The 12,634-nt window shown below is 43.7% G+C and overlaps 1 protein-coding gene across 2 annotated transcripts; it reads right to left on the bottom strand.

Annotated features, from left to right (window-relative positions):
• Positions 1–486: 486 nt before the first annotated feature.
• On the bottom strand, positions 487–12,418 carry PGLYRP2 (peptidoglycan recognition protein 2). Of its 2 annotated transcripts, XM_063294468.1 has the most exons (5): positions 12,332–12,418; positions 7,157–7,259; positions 4,293–5,189; positions 3,062–3,272; positions 487–969 (listed from the first exon to the last, which is right to left on the bottom strand). In XM_063294468.1, the coding sequence occupies exons 2-5, from the start codon at positions 7,218–7,220 to the stop codon at positions 630–632; spliced, it is 1,512 nt and encodes a 503-aa protein (XP_063150538.1). In that variant the 5' UTR covers positions 7,221–7,259; positions 12,332–12,418; the 3' UTR covers positions 487–629. The 2 variants fall into 2 exon arrangements, with proteins under 2 accessions (XP_063150538.1, XP_063150539.1); XM_063294469.1 differs by lacking the exon at positions 12,332–12,418 and having other exon boundaries at positions 7,157–7,295.
• Between the last annotated feature and the right edge of the window lie 216 nt (positions 12,419–12,634).

Below are 12,634 nucleotides of genomic sequence, written 5' to 3' on the forward strand. Positions count from 1 at the left end.
TCTGAGTGCAAGGAGAAAACGATCTCTTCTGATCTAAGGATGTGATTCAGATGTTCTCTCTCTCTCTCAAGCCACCCTGTCTATGAGGAACTCTGTGTGTGTGTTCAAATCCTAGGTCCCACCCATGACACAGGTAAAAATTGATTTTATTTATTTTATCTGGAAATCCATCAGTGTGATTGCTGCCTTTTCTTCCCATTTTAAACTTTTTCAAAATTAACCTTTTTTAAGACTCTGGGCTGTTGTTTCCTCATGTATTTGACAGGAATTCTTGTAAACTGGGGTTCAAGAGCGCACAAAAGTCACCCTCCTTCTCAGAGGGCCCGCTGCTTAATTTTAAGCCAGATTTGGGTTTTTCTGCAGCTCTGGCAGTATCTCTCCATCTCTTTCATGCCTTCTCCACACTGATCCTACTACTGTTGTCCCAGAATGTTCATATTCCACACAGCTCCCACCCTGAATGTTTAAATAAAGAATACAAGTGCATGAATTTTTGACAATGTACTTTAATTGAGGAATTTGCATGGAGCCCTTGCTTCATTGCCAGTGTGACGGGGCTGCCCCCTGGTGTCTGAGAAGGGCACTCAGGTAAAAGTCTTTTCTCTCGGATCTTGATTCCATGCTGCACATTAGATACAATGCTGAGCGCCATCCTTTCCTTTGAAGCATCTCACTTTGAAACCTTTCCACGTTTCTATCTCCTGGAAAAGTCTGTCTCCTGGGCATGAGGTAGGCACCATCTGCCGGTGTCCATGGATGGTGTAGTTGGCCTGCAGCCTGGAGCCCTTCACTGCGCACTGAATGAAGTTGTTCTTCATCAGCTCCAGCTCAAGTGGGTCTGGGAGGACCTTCATGTAGTTCCCGATGAAACCGATGCCATAGCCTTTGCTGTTGTAGCCCCTGGTGTGAGCTCCCACCCAGTGCCAGCCTCGGCCTTGGTAGAGGTACCCATCACTGCCAAAAACAAAGCTGTGCAGGGACAGAAGAGAAGCATCAGGAAGGGGCTTCCTGCCATGGAAACAGCTCCTGGAAATTTCTCCCATTCCATATATAAAAAGAAATGCGCTTTAAAGAAAATTCTAGGAAAAATAAAAATGGCGGAAGAATGTACAGTTTTGCTGAATGTGTAGAAATATACTTTCAAAACCAAAAAGATATGGAAGTGAATACCATTTAAACGAGCTTTCCTAGAAATAAACAGTAATCTACAGGATATTTTAGTGCACCTAAAATGGGAACACGTGATACAAATGTATAGGGTCGCAGCTTCAAACTGAACATTGATAGAGGAATGCAAGATGGCATGCAGATGACTGATCTATGTTCACTTTTGACCTATTGAAGTTTGTTGTTCAAATATATGTAGAGCTCCAATGTAATATGAACAAGGAATTTTTTTTCCCCTAGAGCTTTGATATTTGAATCAGCAATTCCCATCAGCCTGACCCATGGCTGGAGGTGAAAAAACAGCTGTAATATACAACTTCTTTAGGTTGTAGGGTTATGGGAAGGCTGAACTAGAACCATTCTCAGGGCCAATTAAACTCGTATAAATCTATAAGAGCATATACACCTGACTGCGGGGGGTGGGGGGTGGGGAGTCATGTTGACCGCACTTTGGAATCGGGAAGGCATGGAAAAATCACCTACAGAGATTTTGCAAGGGATCTGAGCCATATGGTCATGACAGAACACACTGATGCGATGCTAACTGCATACATCACAACATACAAGTCAGCCACTGTCCTCCATCCTATAGCTTCTTCCAGGGTGCAACACAATGATTTGGAGATGTTCTTGAGAAAGAGGTGTCTACTTCCAAGTTTTGGAAGAGGGGGGAATACAGTGCAAAAGGAGTCTTTGGGGAACAAGAGCAGGTCCCCCTTTACCTCTCCCTGTCCAGCACTCAGTCCTGGGTCCAGTTGTGAGCATTACAGTACTCAAATGATCCTGACAAATTGGGAAAGATGTAACAGAGAGCCCAACACATCATGAATGGGATAAAAGACCCCTTTTAAGATCTGCCGTAATGTTGCTCTCCTCTCCTTCAACCAGAAAAGAAGCAACAGAAGCCTTAAACTACCAGAATAATTTTATAAAGTCAATTCAGCCTTGGAAGAGGCTGCAAAATCAACTTTCTCAGGGATTTTCTGAAGGGGATTGGGCGCTTGCCCCCAGTTTTCAGATCTGTTACGTTATTCCTACCAGCACAGTTTTATGGGCCATAAAGCTCTGCCTTGATTTAGTATTTTAGACTACAGATTAGTGTTCCCTGGGTAGAACGTTTGATCCTTACAAAGAAAACAAGAGATCAGGAGAAGTGTTTTAGCCTTAATTTCTCTTATGAGGCTAATTTCCTTTTCGACTGCCTGGACAGGTCCCTGCAGTTCTCTTGGCAAGGTTTTTCAGAAGTGGTTTGCCCTTGCCTCCTTCCCAGGGCTGAGAGAGAATGACTGGCCCAAGATCACCAGGCTGGCTTTGTGCCTAAGGCAGGACTAGAACTTGGTCTCCCAGTTTCTAGCCTGGTGCCTTAACCACTACACTAAATTAGCTCTCAACTCTGAGTTAATTGGAACTTAGCTCTTCACTACATTTTGCCCTACTGTAAATGTTGTGAAGCAGCTTTCAATAGTTTAAATCAGGGTTTCTCAACCAGGGTTCCGTGGAACGCTGGGGTTCCGTGAGAGGTCACTAGGAGTTCCCTGGGAGATCACGATTTATTTAAAAAATTATTTCAAATTCGGGCAACTTCACATTAAAGAGGTAAGTTTCATTCTTTATTTTTAGTTTAAGAACACTGTTAATGCATATCTACAGGCCTGCACATGAAACAAATATAATAATTTTGTAACTTCTGGCCTATATTTGAGCCTGATTGGTTAGGGGTTCCCCAAGGCCTGAAAAATATTTCAAGGGTTCCTCCAGGGTCAAAAGGTTGAGAGAGGATGGTTTAAATGTATCAAAATATGTTCTACAATATGATTTGATAAAAATGCTATTAAAATATCCAGCTTGCTAGTTTTCTCAACTGGAAATGCCTATTGCATAAAGACACTCCTACCTGTAGCCAATGTCATCCCAGCCACGGTCATCTTGGTGGAATCGCTGCATGCTCCGCATGTCAGCTGCACATGAGGAGAAGGTTCGGCACGGCTGAGAAGGGGTGCTGGTATGGTGGATATAGACAAAGCCCAAGGGCAGCTTAAGCTGGGTTGGTGTTCCTTTATAAGGTCGGGCCCCCCACATGCATCGTGGGATTATGGCAGGACATTCTGTAGGGTAGCGGGGAGAAAAACATCAGAGCTGAAGAGCAGAACCGGAAGCATCTCAGCATACGAGAGAGCAGTATTAGTGCCAGGCGATTGCTGATTTGCCAGTATATTATGGCAAAGTGGTAGCAGGAGTCCAGAGATGAGCAAGAAAGTATAGATGTTTATCGAATTAGGTACGACAGAGAGAGTATAGATAGGGAGGCTTCCAACTCCTGTACATGCTAGAATGTGGGAGGTTGCCCCCCAAATTATGCTGAACCATGGACAGTACTTTTTCATACAGCACATGGTCAAACTATGGATATCATTACCCCCAAATGTGGCAATGGCTTCTAAACTTGACAGCTCTAAAGTGGGACTGGGCAAATCCAGAGAAGGTAAGTCATCAGTGGCACCTGTTCTTTATAGCTAAGTAGCACAAACAGTATCAGGAGTAACGTGTCTCTCAGTGCCACAGATATGCATAGGAGGAGGCGTGCTTGCTCTCGTGTCCTGCTTGTGAGTTCCCATTGGCATTCTGCCAGCAATAGGATGAAGAAATTCCATGAGCATCTCCTGCCAATCAGCCAACCTCAAACCCCTGAAGTGACTGCTTGTGTATCTTACCCTCAGTGAGACGCAGTGTGCTAGTCTGAGTCACTGTGTCAGGGAATAAGAATGAGAGAGCAAAGCATTGCGATGGGCCTAGGAAGCATATTGGGGCAGGCGGTGGGCTGAAGGCCGGTGACTTTTCATTAATTCCTCCATGTCTACATGGATAGTGGAAGAGCCTGAGGAGAGGTTCCATTTAACTACCTGTTGACACTGCAGATACTTCACTTGTCCTGAGATGTTTGCTTAGAACGGGCTATAAGAAGAGGGCAGTACGTCCTGTAAGTGTTGCAAGTAAATAAAACGAATGACCTCATTTGAACTTATTACCAGCAATGCAGTACCTGAGCAACTTAGAAGATTAGACAGCAGCAATAAGCCAAATGATCCTATCAGGATGTCTATTTTTCTGACCAACATGTGACGTACCTACATACAACATCGTGAACTCATCAACAGCCTGTTTAGTCAGAAATGTCAGTTCCTCATCTGTGATTTCTTCAAAGAGGTTGCTGGCTTCATTCATCTTCCAGAGCAGGCGCAGGGCATTCTCTACCTGCTCCTGTAGCTTTTCTTTACTCAGCAGTGCTGCAAAATTTCTTCTGCGGAAGTTGCTCCGGATCTTTCCTTCCCCGTCCAGGCCCTTAGAACCATAATAGTCACTCAGCAGAACACTGATATTGAATGGTGGATCAACCTTCTCTGCCACGTAAGTGCCCAGAATAAGGCCATCCATTGCACCATTGATAACAGCATCAGGCATATATGAGGGAGGACCCATTAAGGTAAAGGTACGGGGTGCAGAGATATTATCCCAGCAGCCATTTGGCCCCAGGGCTACCTGGGTCTGCTTAGAGTAAAAGAGGAGAAAGGCCATTCCAAGGTCCATTGCAAGAGTTGTGGAAAAGAGGGGATCCAGAGAAAGGTGTGATTCTTCCCCAGAACTGTTTGGAGGACCAGTGGCCAAAGGTGTACCAGGCAGAGTCAACTTGTATCTCTTTTTGAATCCAGCTGCTATTCCAGTTAGTAAAGGACCAAATGAAACTGTGGTTCCATCAGGAGTTAAGACTACCCCATGTTCCACCAGAGAGCCATCAACTCTATGATTCACCAGATTTTTGAAGAATGCTTTCTTTGGCTCACTCAAGTAAGGCAAGCCCAAGGTCATGGCAGTCACTGGACCAAGAACAAACTGACAAAATGTACTTTTACAAAACTCCAATTCCTGGTACAGCTCTGCTGCAGTTAGGTCTGGGGTCCCTCTCAAGTGGAGTTCCACGTCATTCAGGATTTCAATCACAGCGTCCATACGGAATACCAAGTCACCTGAAAACAGTAGGATTGAGATATTACAATTAGAGAGATGAGGCAGCCAAAGAATGATCACAGGTTCACGTGGGTTACAAGCTCTTGGATTAAGCATTCTGAATGAAATTGCATCTGCACAAATAACTGGAATCTCTGGCAAATAACACGGAGGGAGTTTGGGATGGAGCCAGGTGTTTTGTAATGCCATCATGAAGATACGGTGGACTGTGGAGCAGAAAGAAGTGCATTATTCTCTTGGGAAATGACCATTTGTGTGTATGTGTGTGTGTTATAGCTAGCAGGATTTCCTGATGAAATTCTTCTCTGAAAGACAAAGTTAAGGTCCAAGCAGCAACCAAGTTGAATCCCCATCCCACCGCACAGTTTTAATATAACAAGAAAACAGCAAGTTCTTGGCAATGAACATTTCTGCCATTAATATTCTCCCCCCAAACTGAAATGTCTTTGTTGTACCTTTCTTTGGTAAAATTAACCAGTAAATTGAACTTCAACTAAAACCCAAACATATTCAATGCACAGGAAACGATAAGCAATTTTTTTGTGAAAGAAAATAATGTGTTTTTTAAAAACAGGAGTAGTTCATATGCTCAAATGACAAAACACAAAGAGGATAATTTTACCTTATACCTGCTTACAGACTGGATGACTATTGCGGTGATCCAAATTAAGCCACATTACTTTGCTCAAAACCTCTGTGGTTCAATTGGTATTATGAAAGGGGAGGGAGGAAGTCTCATTGAACTGAGTAGAATTTGCACCATAAGCCTAATTAAATCAAACTATGAATTCTACTTTTGGGGGCCCAATCATGGGTAGGACTAACTCTTTGGACCAAGTCAAGTACACCAGTCATAGCAGATACATCTTTTTTTTTTCAGCAATGTGTTTCTTGATACTGGCTGTGCTCCCACAATATGCTTGAACCTGTGTGTGGCTATGAAAGGTAATATGGTGTAGTGGTTAAGAAGTACAAGTCTATCATCCAAGTAGAAGTTTATCAGCCATGGAAACTGACCAGGTGACTTTGGGCCAGCTGTGTCCAACCTACCTCACAGGACTGTTGTTATGAGCAATAAAATGAAGGGACACCCCACCCCAGAAGTAAGAGCTGTTCTGAGCTCCTAGAGAAAAGGCAGGATACAAATCTAAATAATAGTAACAACAAAGCAGCCAGCCATTTTTTAGCCTAGCATGTTCCGCAGATCCAGCCTGTGTGATTTAGTTATGGCTCATTGTCTTCTGCAAATTCATCTGATCAATCAACTCAGTAAGCTATAGTTCCTTTTTTCCATGTAACAATGGGTGAACATAATTGCTGTCAGATTCATTATTCCATTCAACCACCTGGAATTAGATCAGTGGAAAGGGAGGAGCTGATCCCAAAGTAGTAAACTTCCCAAATGCCCCCTGCTACAGAGCACAGCCCCACATCTTGCTCTTTCTCAGCATGCCCTGCACTTCAGCACTAAGATGGGCCATGGGGTGGGACAGGAACATTGTGCTGAATCCAGCGGGCAGGACCTAAAGGCAGCCCAGGCCAAGCTTCCCCAGCCTGGTGCTCTGTCTGACTACAAGCCCCTCTGCTCCAGCCAGCATGTTTTTTTAGACCTAAGATTCAGCACATCTTGAAGGTGCAAGATTGGGAAAAGCTGACCAATAGAAGGTCAGGGTGAATCAGCCAATTGCCTAGAATGCTGGGGTCAAAATCCTTGCAGTCTATAGCAGACAGATAATGATGAAAAAGAAAATGACATGCTTCAGTTTCTCCAATATGCACGGGGAACCATGGCTGGAGTCTCATCGGAGCAAGGGACACATTTGCCATCTCCTTCCACCCATCCCTGCTGCCTCTGCCTTTCTCCAGCCTAGTTGCCTTTTATCCAAGCAGTTTGGTTAAAATACTACGTTGCTTGTCCAAGTCCGGTGGTCTCCTGGAAGAGAAAGCAATCTGGCTCAAATCTTACCTGCGTGGCCTGTGCTGACACAAAAACCCATCATTGGCACAAGTCCCAGCCATATCAGGAACATCCTCTTGGTGGTGTGAAGAACAACCTATGATTATGGCACCTGCAAGGTGAGGAAAAGGAAAAAGAGGAAGGAAAAATAAATAAATGATAGCGGGCTGGGCCACACAGATAGCCTGAAGGCCAATCAGAAGGGCAGCCTGTTTGTTGGACTCTGCCCCCATCGTGCTGGGAATCTGCTAAGAAAGCAGGTGGGCCAGGAATGTCCACCTTTTTCCTGGGGCGGCAACTCCCATGAGTCTGTCAAATGGTACTTTAGGGCAAGTGTTGGCATTGTCCTCATTCAGAATTTCTGCACCCTGCCAAGGTCCCTGGTCAAGCCAGGCTGCACTTTTTGGAAGCAAGGAAACCAGCCCCTCCCCTGCCATGATGGGGGGGGAACATGTAAGGTGGCAATGTACACACAGTTATCTAGGCCACTGCCTGAGTGCAGACCCAGGGAGTTCATTCTTTGTTAAACTTTAGTGCTGTGTATTCATTTGAACAATTCACTCCTCTATATGACATCTGTACTGAATTCAGCCTTGCCTCCTCAAATTAAAGTGCCAGTTGTGACCAAAAGTGCCAGATATCACTTTAAATTAGTACACCAGCTGTGTCCTTCCCAGTATAATGTTGACTTTTCTTATATACACTTCGATTTCAGATTAGATTCCCGTAATACTTTGGGTGCAGGACTGCCCTTGATGAGTTCCTTGCAGCTACAGGTGGCCTACACCCAACCTGGGCACCTATTTTTTGGTCACCTACCCAAACCTTCTCCAGCTGTGGAACAATCCCCCCCACTTTCAATATTTGATCCACATTTTCCCCTGAGATAATCAAAGGATTTACCCAGTGAATTTCATTTTGTTTTTTTCTGTCCAGGATCAGAGGAACTGTAATTCAGCATCACTGAGGAGTGCTGGATTGGCCAAGTGTGGACTAGATGAGCTTCAGAAGTGTCCTCATCTTTTTGTTAGACATCAGCTGAAGAAGCCACCCCTTCCTCATCCTGAGGTAATCTCTCTGATGTTTGTAAGGATGGTTCTTATCTCCCTTCTGAGCCACTGTATGTGATAAGGATGTGCCAAAGGCTCACACTGGCTCAGTCTGAGGTTCAGATGGGGAAGCTGCCGAAAAAGCAGAGGCTGGTCTTGCAACAGAAGATGGAGGTCCCTTTGCTCTCCTGAAGAGTTTAGAAAGCATCATTCCCCAGGTGTGGGATGCTGTTCCTTCAGATCTAGAACTGTCTGTCCCTATTTCCTCTGCTTCAGAAATGATTTAAGATTTATCTCTTGCTGAATGTACACTTTGTGCTTTTTCTTTGTTATTTTATTTTAAATTAGGGTACACTGCCTTGACTATATTTTCCAAAAGGCATATGTCAATGGCATAAATACATTTTTTAAAAGAGTAGGTGGGTAGAGATATACTAAATAGTCAAATGCCAATATGCCATTTAAAAAAGAAAAAAAGAGCAAGGCAACAATATTCGTTTGTTTTATTTTTCCTCCGATAAGTGATTGCCCTCTTTCTCTTCTGCACGACTAGCAACATTTAGTGCCCTTATTTATTCTGATGTGAAAGAACTAGGCAGATTTTCCCCAGGGCTCTCCTCTCCTTCATGGTGCTGTTGGTTTCCCTCAAAGCAGAATCATGGAAGGAGATGGATTCTTTCTTCCCTTCCTCCACAAGGAAATTCAAGAAGTGACCAGAACACAGACAGGATATCTATAAATTGGATTTTATGCTCACACTGTTTGAGATTGTAAATAGCTTTCTGCCTGCCAAACTTTCTACTGATGGAGTGGAACATTCTATAATAAAGGAGACCCACTCTGCTGATTGGACCCTGACTGCCAGGCCTCACACAAGTAAGATCACTTGTTCACACTAGGGAACAGGTTTTCCAAATGTTAAATAGAATGCTTTGATTGGGTGGGGCAACCAAATGATCAAATGAGTGCAAATGAGTTTTATGCAGTCCCTTCTCTTGCTTTTTTTTTTTTGTGCATGAGTTCACATAGGCTAAACCTCAATGTCTGTAACAAGAACGTTATCACCCAAATTTAGTCATATGTAGGGTAATCCCACTGAAATCCCTAGGACTGATATTAGTTATACCTGACAAGCCCGACTGATTGCAATGCAGATTGGATCCATACAAATATAATTTAAATTATTTTGAAACATAATGTAATATATCCAAAAGCAGTTCTTCTGCCCAAGTTGACCAACAAACAATAAGGACTGTGGTACTTTTTTAAGGTGAATCCACCCAGCCTTTCCATTCCAATGGGCCAATGGCAACCCAAATCTGGAACTAGGCTAGACTAGTAGCCTACACTAGCTTGCCTACTTCTACCTTAGTGCCAAACAGTACTTGCTCATCAAATTTACGCCCCACCCAGTTTCCTTTACTCATGAGTACACCTCTAACGGAATAAACAAAACTTAATTAACTATAATTATCATAATATACGGTTATATACGTTTGTCCAAATGAGCTTTGGAAAAATGGAGCTACACTGTTGGAGGATAAGTCTGTTAGACAATAATAATTAAACACGGCAGCTATGTAGAGCGTCTGTGGTTCAAAAGCAGAATATCTCTGACTGGGAACAGCCAGCCAGAAGACCGTCCTTCTCTGTGTCTCGGAGGCATCTGAGTTCCCAGTGCGGGAAACACAGAGACCCAGGATATGATCCAACAGGACGTTCCCCCATAAGGGAATTCTAATCCACAGGGTGAATCCCACAAGTGATAAAAAAGGCCTCTATTTCCAGACCACACAGTTCTGAATAGTGGAACTAGCAGTATCTGATACAATGCTCTCCACTTTTTTTCTTTTCAGTTAACAGCACTGCAGTTAAAATCGTGATGGGTGCACCGAATGTAGCTTCTTCATAGGTGTATGATGTTAACTGCATAGTAACTAGGACTTTACAAATGGTTGGGTGTCTTTCTCATATATGGAGCATTTTTTTTACTTTCAGCAGGTATGGAAGTTTGTGTCTAGAGTAGTCATATTGAAGAAACAATTTTAATTTCTTTGAAAATACACAGCAAACCAAGTTGATGAATATGGAATAATTGTTTTACCAGTTTTCATGCAGCTATGAACAGAGTCCTTCACACTCCAATATTTTCCAAAAGTAATACTAAGCTGGAATTGCGGGGGGGGGGTGTTACTTAGGCAAACATGAGATATATGCAAGGATGTTTAATCCAGAAATCATCATCTCTACAGAAATAAAGCTCTATCAGACACAGAAATTTCTAGTTTTCTTCCATTTTGTGAACAATTTTTTCCCCAGTCAGGAAGCACATCTAGCTTAAATACAGCAACAACTTCTAATTCCCCCCTTTGTTTTGGCAGCTATGATAGTCTTTAGTCACCCCTTCATTCTAGGGTTCTACAGCATCTGTATTCTGCAGCGTCACAGGTCATGGCCCATGGATGTCCAAGATGGTTTCACATGATCAGGAATCATCACTTTTGCAAAACCGTAATCTGAAAGCTGATTCCCTGTGATCACAAATGCATGGAATTTACACACATGACTTGCTGGGTGGGTAATTTTATGGCTTTTCTCCTTCCCTGGGTGTGTTTGTTTTGCCTGCTTGAAGGATCTGTGACAAATAGAAGGCAATATGACTTGTTTTGTGGGTTGGCTTAAGCTCTCCAGAGCTCTCCGACAGTAAGCAGTTACCATTCCTTTCATCCTGCAGGTAATCCTGCACAAAGCAGCTTAAGTGACTTCAGAGCTAGAGCCCCCATCCAAATTATTCTGCAGCCTTGGTGATAGAAAGGTTGTGTTGTTTCTTAGTTCCTGCTCCTTAGCAGGCCAAGGGATCTGTGTCCATCACTCAGGACAACAACCAGACCGTCTAATGGTCTTTGCATTTTCACAGATTTGGAGCTAGGAGAGGGAGAAACCATTTCCTTAGTCCCTAAAGAAAGGATGTGCTTTGATACCATCAATGCCAAATAGCTAGTGTTGTGGGATCAAGAATTATTTTGACTTGAAGGTCTCTTGTCCTAAATGTCTAGCCTGATTTTAGACTTTCTTATTTCTTTTCCATCCCATTTTTTGTAGCATCTTGTTTAACAATTCTGTGAAAATTGGAAGCTTGCAAACCCTTTGGGGACACGCCAGTTGACTGAAATCATCCAGAGATTGGGACAGAAATACAGTATCATTTATATAGAGATGACACCTACCTGCATTTCTCTTTTCCACCAAAGCCTTAGCCAGGAGACTTGAGGCAGTGGCTGCTTTAAAACAGGGCCTCCGTGGGCTAAAGAAGAAACAAATTGACACACAGTCCAACCAGATGAAAACACATCTTATAAAGGTTTGTCCAACTTATTCTTGGAAGATGGAGGAGTTGTACTCCTCCTAAAGGTTCCAGAAATCTTTTTTATTCTTTCTAGCCCTGTGGAATGTTAGCAAAAATTTAGGTAAAGAGACTCAGAACTCTGTCTATTTGGCTGGCTGGCTGGCTTGCAGCAGTTAACTCCCTGAAAACAGGAAAAGGGGGATCAAACTTGTTGGTCGGAGGGGGAGGAAGTTGGCAGAAGAAAAACAGGTTTGAAAATGGGCCAGATCCAGGCAGAGGCTGCAGGGAAACAAATCCAGAAAAAATGCCTCCAACACACATCTATGGGACAGGCCATTCAGCAGCTGCTCAGAATACTGTCCGCGCCTTCATTCTAAGCACCCCCATCCTTCCCAGCCATGTGACCCAGAGCAAAGTTCTTATTTAGGGGATGAGTTTCAGGAGCCCTGATCTGCATGCTTTCCCTGCCTTGTTGGTTCAGCTTCATTACTAGAGGTAGGAGTAACCTTGGGGGCTCAGAAAGCCTCAGATCTGCTTAATAAGCCACAGAGGAAAGCTGCCATACGGTACTATTATATGATACTCCTGCAATGGATGTCAAGTAGCTTTCCCACGGTCTCAGCTTAAATATGGCAAAGATCATCTAGTCATCATCTTTTACAATCATCTTTTACATCTTTTACAGGGACTGTAAGGAAAGACTGCGAGGATTGAGAGCAGCAATCTGATGGCTGGCGCTCCCTCTTGATGCCCATCCCAGATGCTCCCATTAAAAAAATGAGCACTCACCTCCCTCCTGAAAGCGATGGATGTGCTGGAGTATCCGGCTGCCTGGACTTCTCCAGATCTTATATAATCCCCCGAATTACACAAGCAACTTCCCCCTTCTCAGTGCTGATGCTGTACCTGTTGTTTCTGCACTGCTCGCCAGGCTGGTTGGCTCGATGTCAACCAACGGGAGCCGCCCAGAGGAACTCAGCCCTGCTCTCTGACTTTGTTGATCTTTAAAGGGAGATTCCCTGAGTGCTCAACACAGGGATGATCTGGCACAGTTCTGCTGGGAGTCATGGCGAGGGCACCAGGAACTCTGCC

This window comes from Candoia aspera, chromosome 2 (genome assembly GCF_035149785.1).
Source record: "Candoia aspera isolate rCanAsp1 chromosome 2, rCanAsp1.hap2, whole genome shotgun sequence".
NCBI lineage: Eukaryota > Metazoa > Chordata > Lepidosauria > Squamata > Boidae > Candoia > Candoia aspera.